The sequence below is a fragment of the Manis pentadactyla genome, chromosome 19, assembly GCF_030020395.1.
Source record: "Manis pentadactyla isolate mManPen7 chromosome 19, mManPen7.hap1, whole genome shotgun sequence".
In the NCBI taxonomy this organism is placed as follows: Eukaryota; Metazoa; Chordata; class Mammalia; order Pholidota; family Manidae; genus Manis; species Manis pentadactyla.
This window is the reverse complement of record NC_080037.1, coordinates 11,483,670-11,502,135: the sequence shown is the minus strand read 5'-3', so window position 1 is coordinate 11,502,135 and position 18,466 is coordinate 11,483,670. Positions and strand designations below refer to the sequence as shown.

At 48.9% G+C, this 18,466-nt stretch overlaps 1 protein-coding gene across 2 annotated transcripts in view; it reads left to right on the top strand.

Moving 5' to 3' along the window:
* Positions 1-7,685: 7,685 nt before the first annotated feature.
* Positions 7,686-18,466, top strand: part of IL6R (interleukin 6 receptor) — a 47,718-nt gene continuing 36,937 nt past the window's right edge. The window contains exon 1 of one of the 2 annotated variants that reach the window (XM_036922321.2): positions 7,686-7,967. In XM_036922321.2, coding sequence (XP_036778216.1) covers positions 7,883-7,967 — 85 coding nt within the window. In that variant the 5' untranslated portion in view covers positions 7,686-7,882. Of the gene's footprint in view, positions 7,968-17,105; positions 17,341-18,466 lie in introns of those variants that run through there. The other variant, XM_057495127.1, reaches the window with a different exon arrangement.

Genomic DNA, 18,466 nt, shown 5'->3' with positions numbered 1-18,466 from the left:
GTTTGAGAGAGTCCATGGAAATGGAGGCCACTGACCAGGGAAAGAACATTTGGGAGGCGAAGCCAGCCTAGGGGCGATTCCAACAGCGAGGCAGCGAGTTGAGGAGGAAGGAAGCTCTTCCCCAGAAAAGACAGGAAGGAGCTGCCGGGAAGGCAAGGGAAGCACGATACCAAGGAAGCCAGAGGAGTGTGTTAACAAGGAAGGAATGGCAACCCGTCCCGGGCTGCTCAGAGGTCAAATACAGTGACCCCAGAGCGTGTTTTGTACTTCTCAGTCTGGATGGCAGTACACGGATGTTCACTGCATGATTCTTTTTGTCATGTGTACATAAAATATTACTACATGTAAAATAAAAAAAATAGGCATACTTATTATAGGTTAATTAATATTGATATAATAATAGAATTAACATTAAATTTATGTATTAAGTACTGCATATAAGAAAATGAAATCAGGATTAGGAAGCTTTAAAAACATCCAAAAAGAGGAGTAAAAATAAACATTTGAAACATTTGAAAGAAAAACAGGTGTCCATTGAATTAAGTGGCTTGAAAGTTACTTCTTCATAGCTCTTGTCACCATCTGAGATGACCTTCTTCTTTGTTCTCTTGTGGGTGTTGTGTCATTCGGGTGCCAGTTCCATGAGGGCAGGGCTTGGTTTCGACACTGGTGTTCCTTGGGCCTAAGATAGTGTTGCAGAGGAGCCCCTCAATAAATGGTTGTAGAAGGAATGATGCCTTTAGAAAGGGCACTTTCAGGGGAGGGGTGGGGGCAAAATATGGGTTAGATGGGGGGAGAAGTGCATGGAGGGACAGTGAGTGAACGTCAGTCAGTCTTTCAATTACTAGAGGGAGAAGTTTGGCTGGAAGTAGAAAAGAGGCAAGGAAGTCATTGGGAAAAGCATAACACGCAGGGAAAGTTGTTTCTCATGATCGAGACGTTTGAGCATATGAACTGTTGATGGGAAGGATTCACTGCCGAGGGAGAGGTTGATGACTCAGAAGAAGAGAGGGATGGCGTAAGGCCTGAGGTTCCAGGGAAGGCAGGCATCGTGGGATCCTTGGAGGTATTAGCCTAAGGCGAGAAGGGTATGATTTGTGTCTTATTTATCCTTGAATTTGTTATGTTGCTGACCTCAAAGTTTGGCACACAGCTGGCATCCAATAAATATTTGTTAGAGATAGAATATTTCCTAGCAATGTGCTACGTTAATACTGTGTACCTGGCATGGTGCTAAGCAATTCATGTACATTATTGCACATGATCCTCATGTCCACCTTATGATTTTTGGCCTACTGTGGGTCCTGCTTTACTGCGAAGGAAATCAAGGCTGGGAAAGTTTAAATAAAGTTGGTCAAACTGCTGCAAGGATTTCAACCCTGGTCTGCCCGACTCAAAAACTTTACAAATTTATTTAGGTTTACTTATTTATTCTTTTAAGCCAAGGAAAGTGGTTAATAGATTTTTCCCTTAGAGGGAAATTTCAGTTAACAGAAAGAAAATAGAAGTAACACCTACTTTTTTCTTCTACTCGGCGAGATGGGTGAGGTTACCATGCATGCAGCAGATGATTATCTTTGTCAGGCTAATATTTACTGAGTACTTACTGGGTGCCAGAAATGTGCTAAGTAGTTTAGGCAGTTTTGTTAGTGAATCCTCACAATGACCCAATGTAGTAGACACTCTCACTATTCAAATCTTTCAGATAAAGAAAATGAGATTTAGAGGAGAGGTTAGACATTGTGCAAGGTTCCCAGCAGTCAATGGCAGAACTGGATTTGAACTCAGGCAATTTGGTTCAAGAATCTGCTTACACAGGTATGTCGGCACGTATCCATAAGCTCTGCGTATAGGAATGATTGCTAAAGAGCCAGCTAGTGCATGCAAATAGAGCAAATGATCAGCGGTGTGAAGGGTAATTATTACTCACTCTTCATGTTGTGAAAATCTAGAGTGTAATGCAGCCTAAGCTGGGAAATGCAAGAACAAACAGCTCGATCATACTGGTGAAATCCAAGTTTAGAATAACCTCCAGGAAAGGTCAAATGGCAGACAGAGGGAGAAACTGCAGAAGCCCTAGATCTGACCAGAGATTACTGTTGACAGCAGGAGCAATACCTGGCTGGAACTGTTAAACTGGCTAGTAAATTGTTCTCTAATCTGGAACACTATTAGACCCAGAGAGCTAGAAGGGGCCTCGGAGAACATCTAATAACCAAATTAGATTTCAACCTGTTCATTTTACAAGTGATATAATGAGCTATAATCAAAACACATTCAGATGGACTCTTCTGTCTAGAAAGAACTTGTTTTGGATAAACTTACTTATTTACATTTACTTAACTAAGTAATTCAAATACTCATTGAAGACCATGTGCTGGGTATTGTTATAAAAAATTTTTATATGTGTTAACTAACTAAATTCTCATAAGAATCCTGTGAGGGTACTTTTTACCCCTGTTTTACAGATAGAGACACTGAAGCACAATGATGTTAAATGACTTGACTAAGGATACACGGTTCGTGTCAGAGGGGAATTTGAACACAGGCTGTCTAGGTCCAGTTTGTGTACGTAGAATGCTGTGTATATTGCATTTGAAAAAGTCCACTCTCTAAAGGATTTCCATATTATATCCTTGAATCATGTGAGGCGTCTCCCCTTCACCTACCCAATAATACATCTATTTTATATATCTGAGTTTTCCAGTTCTTTGTTTAACCTTATAATTGTTGTCAACCGTGAAAAGATGACAAAACTGAAAGAGAACAAAGGCCTTTCCTTTGGGATCTCAGAATTGCAATTCCAGGAGCACTGATTCTGAGGTAACCAAAGAAGTGTCCAGTTCATGTGGGGAAAGCAAGGAGTTTTTTATTTTTTTATTTTGGTATCATTAGTCTACAATTACATGAAAGACATTATGTTTACTAGGCTCGCCCCTTCACCAAGTCCCCGCCACATCCCCCTTCACAGTCACTGTCCATCAGCGTAGTGAGATGCTGTAAAATCACTACTTGTCTTCTCTGTGTTGAAAGCAAGGAGTTTTTATGAGACAGAAGAAGTGGGGGTAGTTGCATGATTTAGATAAAGAAGAGTAAAAACTTAATTTGGTGCTAATTGGTGTTTGAGTGCCCTCTGATGATTGTTTGGTGCTATTAAACAAAACTATTCTTGGTGTGCATTAGTTAACTCTTCTCCACCCTAAGTTCCTATCAACAGTTTTATTGTCCGAATGTCAGTTGTTCTGTTGGGTTTTGAGAGCAACTGCTTGTAAAACTAGTACCTGTTCTGCTCCAGATCAGTTCATTAATTAGAAAGGAAAATGGAGCTTCAAAATGGAGTCCCTCATGTCCAAAAATTTTATACAATTCCATATTGTGATGTTTAGAAAAAAAGTGATGAAATATACATAATATAAATTTACCATTTTAACCAATTCTAAGTGTAGTTCAGTGGCATTAAGGGCAACCATGACCGCCATTCATCTCCAGACCTCTTTTCGTTTTGCAAAATTGAAACTCCATACCCATTAAACAATAATGCCATTCCTGGTCCTCCTCCTCCCCTGCTTCAAGAACCCACTATCCTTTCTGTCTCTGAATTTGACCACTCTGGGGTCTTCATAAAAGTGGAATCATACAATATTTGTCTTTTTGTGTCTGACTTATTTCACTTAGTGTAAGATCTTCAAGGTTCATTCATGTTGGAGCATGTGTAGAATTGCTTTCCTTTTTAAGACTAATATCCTATCGTATAGAGAAACCACATCTGGTTCCTCCATTCATCCTTAGGACGCTTGGGTTGCTAACACCTATTGGCTGTTATGAATAACGCTGCTATGAACAGGGGTGTACAAACATCTGTTTTAATCCCTTTCAATTCTTTTGTGTATATACCCAGAAATGCCATTGCTAGATAACATGGTAATTGTATATTTAATTTTAATCGTGCTACTTTTAAAGAGTTACAAATCATAACATTATGTAAATACTATAAGAAGGGGAGATTTTATAACCCTTTCTGAGAATGATGCTAAAAATCTCTTCTCTGGGGGAAAACTCAGCTGGTGATGCGATGGAAATGTGTTGAACTCTGCTGCTGATGGTGAATTTGACGGTTGTTTAGCCAGAACTGGGGATGCTGCATTCCTACACGGTGAAAGTGGAGGTGTTCCCAGTCAGGCAGAGGGTACAGGCCCTGGCTGGGCTTGTTTCTGGGGGGTGCTGTTGCCTGAGGGCACTGAGTTCTGCTGGTCAGACGCCCCCTTCCCTCCTCCCCCACTATGTATTATACTTGTGCTGGCCCATGTGCTGTCGACCTCCTCTTTGACTGATGAGAAAGAGTAGGAGAGGTTTCAGGGAATATGGTGCACCTTCTGGTAATTACTGATTATTCAGGTCAGAGGCCCGGGGAGGGGTCTGCAGGGCAGCCCAACCCCACTCTTTGCCCTCCTTAATCACCATTGACCCTAAAGGTGAATAGAGAACAAAGGGTATCCTTTTCACCTCTCCCAGTTGAGAATAGCCCAAATACATCAGCCTATGGCAAAACCACTCCGCCTCCTGAGGCCAGGGAGAGGAGAAGCAGATAAGTAATAAGTACTTTTTAGATTCAAAACAATCTCCGTATTTATTAGTGTGGCCTCTAACAGACCTCTGTGGCAAACTTTATGTAATCTCTTCTGTTCAAAGGTGAGAGTGGACTTGGCTTGAGGGGAGTCTGATAGAAGTAGGACCAGCCGAGGGCTTCGCCCTCTAGGGGAGACGGAGGGTAATGCAGGAACCTGCCCTGGCTGCCTGGAGGGGGTCTGGGAGGCCCAAGAAGCCTGTGTCCCAAACACCAAGTTCTGCTCCTCTTCTTTCCCCTTCCAGCGGACCCATCCTCCAGCGCCTGCTGTGATGGGGTAGACAGATGTCCTGTAGTGTTCTTGGTCCCACGCCCACTGCATCCTCTATCACCGGGCGTTCTGGACCAGGTTCCAGAGCAGCCAGTTACCAGCTGTGCAGTCTTGAACAAGTCACTTCACTTCTCTGAGCCTTAGTGCATTTATCTGAAAATTGGGGACAATACCTCCTAGCCCTTAGGGTTAAGAAGTTCAAAGATTGGGTACATGAAAGCACTTTGTGAGCAGCATTTACCCAAGAGATATGCCCTGGTTAAAGTCCTGGTTCTTTCTGCTGCAGAATCATGGCAGTGTGTCTAAAATCCATGGCCCCACGGACCTTCAGCCCTGTCTGGTTTTCATTTCTGTTTTCTGGTGACCCAATGTTCCCATTTCCACTCTGCAATTCACCCGGGAGCTCTAGCCAAATCCCTATCGCCTGAGTCTTCTTCCCTTCCCAGGAAGGAGAAACCAGGCATGAGATGCTGGCACCCCTACGGATGCCAGCATCAGGAACCAGGTCTGGGTGAGGGCAGGTCAGGCTGAACAGTATAGGTATGTTTTCTTCTCTTCCTTATCAGTGTTTTTCATAACAAGGCCTGGAATGTTGGCTCAAGAATTTTGAGCCTCTACTTAGTACAGAGTTCAGGTGGAGCTTGCTGGTTAGAGAGCTTGCCCAGACTATACCCCAGGGGAGGCCACATTTCCCAGACAAAGGTCCCCTGACATGTGCCAGGCCCTGCTCAGCAGAGGAATACAGAGATAAGCCTTATGGGGTGGCAGTGAAGACAGGGCGGTGAGCAAAGTCAGCGTGGGGCTTTGAGGAAACACGGAGACGGGCCACCTAATCTGACCTTGTGGGTGATAGGATCCTAGGGAAGTAGGGGCGAGTTCAGATGCCTTCCTAGAGATGACATCCCAGCTGAGACTTAATGGTGAGTAAGGTGTAGGACAAAGGAGGGGAATCTCTTGAAGAGGAAATAGCCAGAACAAAGGTATGGAGGTAAGCCATAAGGAATATTGTAGAAACATGATAATATTCAAGGCATGGAGATGCAGAAAATGAGGCTGAGAAAGTAAAGATGGGCCAGAACTTTTCAATTTGAACCATAATATCAATAACTGACACATTGTTGCCCTCATCTTACAAATCAGGAAATAGAGGCTCAGAGAACTTAAGCAACTTGGCCAAGTCACACATCCAGCAAGTGGCAGAGCTGTGATGGGAACTCAATCTGTCTGACTCCAGAACACAGGTGAACACAGGGGATGCCCACTTTGGTGCAGTCAGCCAGGTGGAGTCTGAGACACCTGTTCTCAGGCTTCGATATCCTTCTTTCAAACTCTCTTATCTGAATGGAGGGCTTTCTGCAGGCTTCTGGTTTCAGGATGACAGCTTGTAGTCCTTCTTTGATTGTTTTCGGGTCTGCATCTGCCACAGTGGAAGGGAAGAGGACAACTACAGTGGCAACCACCCTTTGTTTTGCTGCAACCCCTTTTAAATAGAAGAGAGGGCGAGTGGCTAAAAAATGTACCCTGCAACATTTCTTTCCCTGCCTGTGAGTGTAACTGAGGTACGTCCACCCTGCCAGCCTCCCTCACAGGGTGTGGGTCAGGGTTCTGCCTGGCAATGCTAATGGGTGGTTCCCAAAGACAGACCCAGATGCATGGGGTCTGAGGACTGTAATCCAGAGGCTCTGTCCCTTTGTGCCAGGTTGTATCCTCTTGGAGGCCCCTGTCAGGCCATGCCATGCCCATCCAGCAGGCCCGGGAGCCTTAATCCTGAAGCCCCAAGGGGAAAAGCACATTCTAATCAGCAGTTGCCAATCCAGAATCTTCTCAAGCCTGGACCTTCAGTATTTTTCTTTGCCTTCACACTGAGCCCTGAGACCACAGCATCAGCTTGAGGCTCTGTGGGAGCCTTGGTGAGGCCCTTTCGAGAGGTCTTTGTGGCTGCTCCTGAAATCCAAGTACCAGTTTCTATCTGTCAAACCAGGAGGGTGGCCATGAGGGTTCTGACAGCTACTGAGCACCTGTGGCGCTACCCTGGGGGTCAGCTGTATGAATGTCAACTCCCGGAATCTTTATAACCATCCTACGGACTTTCTTATCATTATCTGATGGGTGAGAAAACTGAAGCTCAACAGAGATTTCCAACAGCAGTCACAGACACAGTAGGTGGAGGGAACCCGGCTTTATCTGCCTGCCTCCAAAGCCTGTCTGTGTTCTTTTCTGTGTTGCCAGACAGGCACACAGAGGGAATGTACCTTTACCAGAGCGGGTCTTCCAATGCCCAGGCCTCATTCCAGATCGATTATATCAGAATCTTTGGGGGTGAGAGCCAGACATCGGGGCTTTTTAGGACTCTCCAGGTGATCGCAAGCGGCGACCCACCTGGCAAACGCTGCTTTGCTGTCGCTGCGAGGCAAGTCGCCCGCTGGAGCACTCCCAGGCGCCCCTTTCAGGGTAATTCTGTTTACGAAACCAAAAATAAAAACCGAGCCGGTGGTAGCTAATTCTCCTCCTTTCATCGACAGAACTGGGGGGAGGGTCCCTGGCAGGCTTTGGCCATGGCCGGGTTCGGGGTCCCCTGCCCTCTCCGCCCAGGTGCGGAGCTGCAGCAGGAAGCCCCCGGTCCCGGTGAGCCGGTGCGCGGGGCTGTTGCGCCATCCGCCCGGGCTTTCGTAACAGCACCCTGGGACGGCCAAGACACCCCAGCGCGAGTTCCTCAAATGTTTTCCTGCGTTGCCAGGACTATCCTCAGGCCTGAGTCATGTGCAAGTGGGAAGTCGCACTGACACGGAGCCGGGCCAGCGGCAGCCGAGGGCCGCGCGGCCGGGGGCTCGGGGACTCGCTGCGCGTGCAGAGCGCGGGCCCTGCGGGGATGGGGGCTGCCCTCGGGGCTTGAGCTCGCCCGCCCACTCGCCGCCCCGCCCCGGCCGCTCTGTCCCTACCCGCCTCCTGCTTCCCGGGGGCCGTGGGGCATTAGCCGACGAGGAAGCATGCTGGTCGTCGGCTGCGCGCTGCTGACCGTTCTGCTCGCCGCGCCGGGGACGGCGCTGACCCCAGACCGCTGTCCCGCGCCGGGTAAGGGCTTCGCACGCACCCGGAGGGCTGCGGCGGCTGGCGGGCGGGGAGAGCCCCGTGGCGCCGCCGACTGGGGCGGCCGGAGGGAGGAAAGGAGGGGGAGACGGCTCCCCTTTTCTGAGGCCAGCTTAGGTCCCCGCGGGCACCAGTGCGGGGCCCGAGCTGACACCGCTGTTGGGTAGCTCCTGCGCCCGCCGCCGCATCCCGCGCCCTGGGCCTGGCGCGCTCCCGTGACTGTCCTGTGATCGGGAAGCTCCGTGCGGTCGGCACACAGGACTTGGTGTTTTCTCAGAAACCCGGTTCTTGCGCGTCCTTCCCAGTGCCCCGCGAGCCTTTAGACAGCTGCGTCCCGGGTTGCCTACTCAAAGGGGAGATGCCCTAGCGGGGTGGAGTTCCCGGGCCGGGCCGCCCTTGTATCAGCGTCCCTCTTACCCTCAGCTTTGCGGGGAGGGGTCACCTCGCCTGGCTCTCCCCTCAGCCGCCTGTGTGCACGTGTGGATGACGGGGCCCTGACGGCTGGGCCCGACACCGTGCGCCCTGAGTCACCAAGGCTCGGCTCTTCGCACTCGCTGCCGCGGACGCCAGCTCCAGCGAACTGCTGGCCCTGGGAGTTCAGCCTAAGTGGGGAGGCTGGCCGGGGTTTGGGACGTTCTGGGGCTGGCACAGACTGGACTCCCCTTGCAGAGCGGAGAAGGAGGAGTGAGGCAGAGGGCAGTGGGCACTTTTGCTCCCGTTGACTGTAATCTGCCCCTGGCAGCCAGGCCTTCCTATGGGTCCTGGCAGCGTGCCCAGCTATGTGTCTAGTCTTTCCTCTTGATGAGCTGGGCAACTGCTTCCCCAGACGTTTATTTTAGGGTGTGAGGGCTCTTTGCGGATACAGTGGAAAACCAAGAGGGCAGTGGCAGGATTCTGTGAGCAGATACTTGGGGACACGGGTGGCACTGGCTTCCACTGCTAGGCTGCACTGCGCTGTCCTGGGTAAACACCCGCAGCCGGATCTCTCCCTCCTGGGAGGTAACACTCTAGGGCTTGAGGCTGGTGTATTCCCTTTGCTTTTTCCTTTGCTCTGCAGCTCCCTTAGCTTTGGGGATGGTTGTGTTCCCTGCACTTGGAAGAGGAAAGTAAAGGGATCCCTTCTCTCAGCACAATTTGTGACTCCAGCCAGTAACAGCCACTGTTGATTGAGGCCTTGTGTGTTTTACGTAAGTTTTCTAATCCTCCACTGGATCTAAATATACTTGTTCTGAAGAGGCGACAGGTCTGGAGAGGTGGGGGTGGGGGGTTGTCCGACCCAGTTGGCAGAGGCCCACCCCTCCACGGTGCTGTGCTCCAGTGTGGTGGGTCCCCCGACTCCCAAAGGTAGAGCTAGCCCAGCAGGTGGAGCTGGGGTCCTTGGGGACAAGCTGCCAGTCACCCCTGGGGTGACTGAGCCTCAGAGCTGGCTGAGCACTAAAGCAGGAGGGAATTGGAGGCCTGGGCTTGCCCACTGTGGAGTCAGAAGGACGCAGACAGGCTTGAGGTCTTGCATGCGTCCCACCACTCAGAGGGACCCCGGCCCTCCTGTCCCAGCACACCGCAGGGCACCACCGCAGGGCACTGCCGCAGGGCACCGCTGCAGGGAGGCTAGCCCCAAGAAGTTACTGCTATAGCTGCCGCTTACTTTTGCTCCTACGTGGTTGCAAAGTCCTGCAAGGGCAGCCAGTTTCAGTCAGTTCTCTATTTCCCTGGAACTCCTGGGGGACGGGGACGGTGGTCTCTAGGCCTGGACAGCTCAACAAAGGCAGAACCGAGACTTTGGGGAGGAAGTGAAAGCCCAGTTCAGAAGGAAAGTGCAGAGGAGTAGAAAATACCCAGCTCCCTTCCCACACCCACAGAGACTCAGCCCACAAACTTGAGAGTAAAAAGAAAGACATCGTACAGGAAGCATGGAGCAAATGACTGTGAGATGGCCTGCTTTGGAGAAGTGGGGGACTGAAGGGGTATCAGAGTCTGCAGTTGTTGGGAGGGGAAATCCACTGGCCCTCAGGGCTGTGGGCTCTGATAGCCTGGAGGCATGCTGTTGGGATTAGTGGCTGCCCACGTGTCCAATAGCTGGCGGGACTGCTCAGGTGTGCTTACTGTCTAGGGGCCTGGACTAGCCGGGACTTAGGTGCTGGGCGTGGAAGTCCAGGACACGGGTGACTCAGGTTCCTTCTGCCTTCTGCGGAGCAAGACAGTGCACAAAACAAGCATCTACAGCTTTAAGTCTCTCAAAGTCCTGTCTCAACTTCTGAACTTCCCTTTAGGGCAACTTCTTCCTGCCCCCAGTGCCTATCTGCATTCCTAGCCTCACCCTAAATCAGTATTTCTGAAAAGGTTAGTTCTGGGTCTCATTGCATCAGAATTGGGGTGCATGTGTATTGGGGGCAGGTGATGGGGGCTGGACAAAAATGCTGATTGGTGGCTCCCACCCCAGATTTCCCGAAGAGAGGTATGTGGCAGAGAGGCTCTGGAGCTGTCCTTTTCAACAAATACCCCTTGGGATTCGTAAGTTTGAGGATGGCTGGCTGAACGGTGTGACTGAGGAAATGAACAGGCCCTTCCCCGTCGGGCTTCTAGTTGCCAGAAATTTCTCTCTTGATTTGGCTCTGCCCCTTGTTTATTCATTGCAGCAAACATTTCTTGAATCTCTGAAAAGCCCTATGGGGCCTGTGTGGGATCAGCCACCCAGACTCCTCCCTGAAAGGAGCTTGAAAATGGCCAAGTGTAAATCCGTGGGAGGGACCAAGAAAACCTGTCACTCTTGATACCAACTACCCATAGGCAAATTGTGCGTGTTGGGGCCGTGTGGAGAGAGGAAGCTCCTTGCACTGAGGACCGAGACCCCTTGGCAGCAGGCATGTAGACTCTGTGGGCATCGCCTCATCTCTGACCCTCAGTGTCCGTCCTCCCCGCCCCCCACTCCCTATTAACTGGGTAAACAAATCCTCCCCACAAGGGTGTTTGTAAGGATTACACCCAGCACCCCGCTACTTGCTAAAATATGCACCCACTCCCCTTGCCCCTCCCCCCACCTTCCCGGGTTCCTCTGGACCTCCTGCCCAGGTAACCCAGTGAATGAGAGCATTCCAGGCACCAAATCTGGGCTTATTTGAATCAGTCTTAAAGGTCTAGAGCTGTATTCTCTAGTATGTAGCCACTTAACCAAGTGTGGCCATTTAAAATTAAGTTAATTAAAATGAAATCAAATTGAAACTGTAGTTCTTAGCTGCACCAGCCCCATTTCAAGTGCTCAGCAGCACATGTGACTTATGGCTGCCGGATTGGCTGGCCCAGATGGAGGATGTTTTATCACTGCAGAAAGTTCTACTGGGCACTCAGTCTAGAGCGCTGAGCAGTTTCTTCTAGGTTTCTGTTGCTTCTTCCTTTACCCTTCTCTGTGATGCCAGGGTTCTTGTTTTCCATGTCGAAGAATGAACTTAGCAAACAGTCAAGGTAGGAGAGCCCGGGAGACTTATTGAGAGAGACAGTGAGAGAACAGACAGAGCTCCTGGCGTGAGCCAGGAGGGGACAAGAGAGCCCTTGGTGGTGCATTGTCTAGGGGTTTTATAGGCAGTTGAGGATATTTTGGAACATGAAAAAAAGCTTAGGGGTGTGGACTTGTTAGGTGGTCCCTGAATATTCAGAATTAACTTAACATAAGGAATTTCCTGCCTTGATTTCTCTCTGGGACACAGGAGTCTTGGTCTGGGAGCATATCAAAAGGCCGCCTGCCCAGCTCCCAAGGTGGGCTGAGGTATTGTCTGTTTGCTAAAGAGTAAGTTAAGAATCTTACTTCTTAAATTTCCTGGGTGTTAAAATGCAATCTTATCTTTAAGGTAGAATCCTTCCTGCCTTTTACTATGTTATTTACAGCTGGGTCTGCATGCTAAATTAGTTCCCCAGTTTGCAAAATCACTTCATCAGATCTGAAGGAGGAAAGATGGCACATAGGCCTGGGCCTTTAGCATGCTAAAGTGAGTCTTACACATGATTATAAATGATTAGCATAATAAAAACATGTGCTATTCTTCTTTATCTAGGGACTATTAACTGTTCTCACTGAAGAATGATTCTAGAGCTTAATGTTACATACAGAGTTTTGGTAGGGGGTTTCCTTGCATGTAGTTAGATTGCTCTGACTGTAAATATCCTGCTTTGCTTTTTCCAGAGGCCCTCACCCTGTTCTGGCTAAGCCCATGGTCCCTGTCTCATCTGGGCCTTCTTTCTTGTACTTTTACACAGCTCATCTTGTACAGGGGTTGAGGGAAATCAATGCTGTTGCTGCGTTTAAGAGTTTATTCAGCATCTATCTGAGGACCATGGCCTGGATGTTGTGATAAACTGCTTCAAAGCCCCTTGGTTTGAGAACATCTTAAGTATTTTTTTACTACAAGGGGTGGCTGCAGGGAAGAGCTTATGCCAATCAGTACATCATAAAAGATAATGAATATTTTGATGCCGTCTGGGTACAGGAGGAAGTAGAGATTAGGATGCTAATTATTCTACTTAGGGGCACTAGAACCAGCCCAGTTTATCTTTTTGTGCGCATGCTGGGCTAATCTTTTTCTGGTCTTGGGTGAGAGGTGGAGGGGCGAGGACTGTGAGTCTTACAACTAAGGCAGGAGTGGCTGCAGGGCATCTTCACGCCCCAGCAGGAGCCGACCTGGCTGACTCCCGTCCTCCACAGCCTGCACAGCTCTGTCTGCCTGTTGGACCACCGTGGGGAACCACAAAATGCCATTTTATTTCACCTGGGGAATAGTTAAGGCTTTGGCTCCAGACAGACCTCTGCCCAGCGCTCCTCCCACGTAGAAATGGTGTGATCTTGGGTGAGTGATTTTACTTCTTAGAGACTCACTGTCCTTGTCTGGAAAAATCTAAATAATTTTACTACCTCACAGGACGTTTATGAAGATAAAATGAGCTAAGTAGGGTGGTATACAGTGTATAAAAAAGTCCCTAGGGCAGAGCAAGAGCTTAAATAATTGTAGCTAATAATGCGTGTATTTGAAAAAATATAATGAGGAGAGTCCGTGTCCTCAGAACCCAGTGAGGACAGAGTATCGAAGAGGAGGGAGCCGTCGGTGTTGTCAAACCCCGCCCAGAGGCCAGCTGGGAGGACCACAGAGACTTGGCCACAGTGGACTGAGCCGCAGACAGGCCTTTGGAGACCTTGACGTGCGGGGTTCTGGTGAAATGGTGGAGGCCAGAGGCTGACAGGAGTGGATTCATGAGGGAATGGGACCGGGGAGGCTGGAGACAGCAGACAGAAGCCACTGTTCCGAGGATTTTAGCAGGAAAGGAGAAAAGAAACGGAGTAGATGCTGGAGAAGTGGGGTCAAGAAAAGGGATTTTTAAAAGATGACTGAAACATCAGTACGTTTGCATGCTGATGGAGATGATCTAGAGGACATCAAGAATTGAGAGCAATGCCCTTGAGTAGACGAGAGGAAACTGAGGCTCAGAGAGGTTAAGTCACTCGCTTAAGATCGCACAGGAAGTGACAGACCACGTGCGGAGTCTGGCTCTGAGTCTTGTTCTTTCTACTCTATCATGTGTGTCATCAACAACTCCACCCTTTTCCCCAAGCACAGGAGTGTCACGGCCACCTGGCTTCACAGCATCTTCCTTAGACAGCCCAGCACCATGCCTGTTGGCGTGGCAGGGACAGCCAGCCCGGCTTTCACCCTGGGGAGTGTCTGCTGCCTCTTAGAACTGAAATGGTCCCGGCCATCACCCTGCAATCCCTCTTTCGGTCAGGGTAATGTTTTGCAATCACGGGTTGCTATAAATGAGCTTTCTCTGCCTCTAAGAGAGGCAGCTGGTATAGGAGAGAGAAAAAACAGCTCTGGGTAAGGCTATCCTGACCTGTCTCCTGCTGCCCACTTCGCCGGCCAGCTGACCTTGGGGCAAAAATCTTCCCACCTGGGCGGAATCTTTCTGAAGCTGTAACAAACCAAAGCAGGTGCTTGATAGATGTTACTGATCCTACAAGCCCATTTTGATGGGACGACGGGAGGCTCTAGTATGAGGACTTTCACAGAAAAAGGGAAAGACCCATCAATGCAATGGGGTAATTGCCCATGTTTTTGGAGAAATCATGGATATCCTGAAAGTAGTGCTAAGGTTTTAACGTTAATTATCTAATGTAAGTCTCACAACTACATTTTGAAGTAGGTATTATTATTTTCATTTCATGGGTGGGAAAAGTGAAGCTTGAAGGGACTGAGAAACTAGGCCAAGGTCACACAGCTGGTAAGTGACTAACTTAGGTGGGAACTTGGGTGTGTCTGAATCCTGGGTTTGAACCTTTGACCATTGAACCCAATGGACTGGAAAGAGTTCATTTATTTCTATGTGACAGAGAGTGTCCTCTGTAATTTTTTTTGGTATTTCATCATATGGAGGCACCAATTAATTTGTTTTATATTAAAGTATCATGGATATAGAATCTTATGATGGTTTCAAATACACACCACAGTGGTTCAACATTCACCCATATTCTGAAGTCCTCACCCGCTCCAGTGCGGTCACTGTCCATCAACGTAGCAAGATGCTACAGAATCATTAACTGCACGGTTGGCACTGCACTACCATCCCGTGTACCCAGTCTCCTTCTGATGGACATTTGGTCGTGTCCTATCTTGTCATTACAGACAGTGCTGTGGGAAATAACTGCATATCCCTCTTGTCGCCTGAATGCCAGACCATCTGTAAGACAGATTCCTTGAAGGGGAATCTATGGGTGGGAGGGCACGTGCATTTGTAATTCTGAGAGAGAATACAAGTCACACGTTTCATATTCCCCAGCAGCAATGGGGGGAGTACCTGTGTCCCACACCTTTGCCAAAACTCTGTGCTTAAATTGGTATCTACACAGAAAATGGTGTCTGTGTGGAATTTGCACTTATCTGAGTGAGGTCAGACAGATTTTCCCATGTTTAAGAGACCTTTGCATGATTTACTTACATGAACTGCCTGTTCCTATTCATGGCTTATGTTTTAAATTAGGTGGTTGAACTGTCTCTTATTGTTTATAGGAGCCCTTAACATATTAGGGTATTTAGTCCTTTATGATATAAGTTGTGAATATTTTTTTTCCAGTTTATTATTTGTCTTTTGAGTGTTTTTTTGGTGGGGGGGAATGGTTTTTGCCATGCAGATTTTTAAATAAATGTCATTGGGTTTATCAGTCTCTTATGACTTGGTTAGGTTTGGTATCATACTTAATAAGATCTCTATACCAATGTTATTTTAAAAGATTCTTCTTTTTCTTTTTTTTTTGTCTGGTACTATTAAGAGTGTTTTACATGTAGATATTTGATCCATTTAAATTTACCATGGAGTGAGGTATGAGGTATGGCTCTAACTTTTTCCCCCAGTTATAACTTGCTGACCCTTTACAGTTTATTGTAAGACTAATCCATCTTTTCCCCACTGATTTTGAAAGTCAAAATCTACCTTTAAAATCTACTAAATTTTGTTGTATACTTGGGTTTATAGTGCTTCTTGGCATAGTGAGTAGTTAAAGGCACAAATTCTATGACCTCATTGCCCTAATTAGGTACATAATCAGTCTCTTCTGTAAGACAGTTGGAGGGATTAAGTTATCTAATCCAGTGCATGCTTGGAATAACGTCTATAGGTAGCCAACACTCAAGACTAAGCTCTTTTTAAAAACTTGTGTAAAATGCACATGGCATAAAATTTGTCATCTTAGTCATTTTAAAGTGTACAGTTTGACGGTGCAGACTAAGCTATTTTTGGTTACTATTATTTCTGAACTTTTTGGTCTTTTCCATAGTTTTGTTTATTTATGCCAGTACCATACTATTTTAACGTCTGTAGCTTTGTAATATGCTTTAAAGTTTGGGCTAATCCCCCTCTCGTTTTGCTTTTTCAGTATAGTCCTGGCTGTCCTTGCTTGTTTACTTTAGCATTTGAACTTTAGAATCGGCTTGCCTAGTTAAAAAAAAAAAAAAAAAGTCCTGTTGGTATTTTTATTAGGATCAAGTAAAATTTGGAGATTAGCCTAGGAGCACTGACATTTGTAATGCCGGGCCTTCCTATCACAGAACACAGTGGACCTAATGTGGCTTATTTCTGAGGAGTCTGGGCTGGGGCAGGAAAGCCGGAATCCTGGATTTCCAGTTTCCTTGAGGGTTGATGTGTCTGCTCCTCCATTCTGAGCTGCTTCCTTCTGGGAGACGTGCGATGAGCTGCCCATGTGAGTCTGTGCCTGTGTGCCGGTGGGGAGGGGGCCACAGGCTTGAGCTCAGGCAGTTGTGGGAATGTGGGCGGGGAACTTTGGGACTTGTATAGAGGTGTGTATGGCAATATAACACACAGAAGAGTGTGCTCAGCATATATAGAAGAGCTTGATGGATTTTCACACACGGAGCATACCCATGTAACCACGGATCGGACAGACAGAACGTGGCCGTGGCCAGCCCTGGCAGCCTCCCCCGGGTCCCCCTCCAGTCCTTCCCTACCATGCCTCCACTTGGTGACTTCTGAAGCCTTTAGCTTTGCTTCTTCCTATCTAAAGGTGGGGAACTGGGAGCTGGGGATGGCTGGTGGATACGGTTTGTGATGGGAAGGGAGATGCACATCAGGTCCCTTCTTCCCACCACCCTCCCCTACCCCTCCACAAACATGGAAGACCCAAGTGGGCCAGGCTCCTGGTGAGACTCTGAGGCCAGGGGGAGACAGGACCCTCTTTTCTATGCCCCTTGAAAGGCGGTGGGCTGTGGCATAATGTGACCAAGTCCCAGGGCCCAGGGCTCTAGTCCTGGCTGCCCTACACACTGGCTGATTTCTCGCCCTGGTTCTCCTCTATAATAATGGACACGTTGGCCTGAATTGTCCTTAAGGGACTTTGGAGCCCTAGAAGAGCGACCCTTAGCTCAGCTCTTGCTCTGTGACTATGACCCCAACGCAGCCCCTTCCTGCACCCAAGCGAGTCCTGAGTGTGTCCATCTGTGGGCATCTGTGCCCTTCTTCACATCCTGCTCAGTCCTGCCTTTAATCTCTTTATTTCTCAATCTGTTTCTTGGGGTTCGGTGGAGGTGGGGGTGTTGGATTGTTTGTACTCCTTAGATATCTTTTCCTCTAATTAGTTTATAATCTCTCGGAGGTGACCCAGGCCAGACCTTCTGGGCCCGGGGCCAGCTGACTGTCTGACGCTGCCAGGGGAGGATGAAATGTTTTTCTCTTGAGGAGTTGGTCACACGCGCGGGTCTCTGAGTCAGCATTCAACGCTACCTTTTTATGGGTCCAAAGGAGCCTCCCAGGCCATCTCTCCAACCAGAGTTTAGTCCGTGGTGCGGACAGAGTGGCAGGCGGCGCCAAGGTAAATACTGACTCCGCCAAATACAAGACAAATACAAGCAGGTACAGAAGGACAAACACATTAGAGGGAGGGGAGGTGTGGGGGCCGCCCCAGGAGCCAGCTCCCTGAGAAGAGGGGCTGTGGCAGGGTGGGGTCGGAGCTGAGTTCAAGAAGGTGGTGGGGCCACGCCTTAGAGCCTGGGGCCGGCCTCTCCCTGCATGGCAGGGGGGCGTGCTGAGAGTCCTCCGGAGGAGCAGCCGGTCTGTGTGTGAGGCTGGGAGTCAGAGGAGGGGGCGCTTCTCCCCAACTCTCATGCGAGTGCCGCTGCTGGGGGGCAGGACGAGGGGGCCAAGCTGCTTGGCTCCTGCGCGGGAGGCTTGCCTTGGCCCTCCACAAGCCCCTCCTTCCTTCCCCTCGCCTCTGTGGAGGGTGGAGAGGCAGGAGAAGAGCAGGGAAGAGGAAAGGAAATCAGGGAGGAAGCAGTATGGGGGCGGGGGCAGCCCAGAGAGGGGGACCTGGGGGTGCAGCATGGAGGGCACCTGACTGCAGGAGAGAGAGGGGCTCTGGCCAGACTCACCTGGAGCCAGTGCAGACTCTCCGTGAACCTGGGCAAAGCCCCAACTTCTCTGAGTCTCCCTCGTCATGGGAAGGCAGGATGCCGGCTCCAGTCCTTACGTGGACAGTGGAGGCGAGGGACCAGAGACCGCTGGGGGCCGGTCCTAGGCCCTGGGGGAGCTCACAACAGCCCTCCTCAGCATGTGCCTCCTTGTCATATGGACTGTTTTGAGCCTAAAGGTGACTAAGACCTTGAGGGCTCACAAGATGTTTTTGCCCCTCTCTTAACTACCTAGAAGGATCTAATTTGGGATTTTGCACAAAATAGCTTATTACCAGAGGTAAATTTTATCTGAGTGATCCATCTGTATGGCAGGACAAACATCTAATAACCGAATACCTGCTCTTCCTTGCCCCGTGCATTGTCCGCCTCCCCTTCGAAGCTCCAGGCTGCCACCCCATTCCTCAGATCAGGATGGCGTACAGACCACGTTTGACCTTTCCATCTTTGAACCTCTCATGTATATGGTGTTCCTGCACATGTGAAATTAAATTTGATTCTCTCCCCTTAATCTGTCTCATGTCAGTTGAG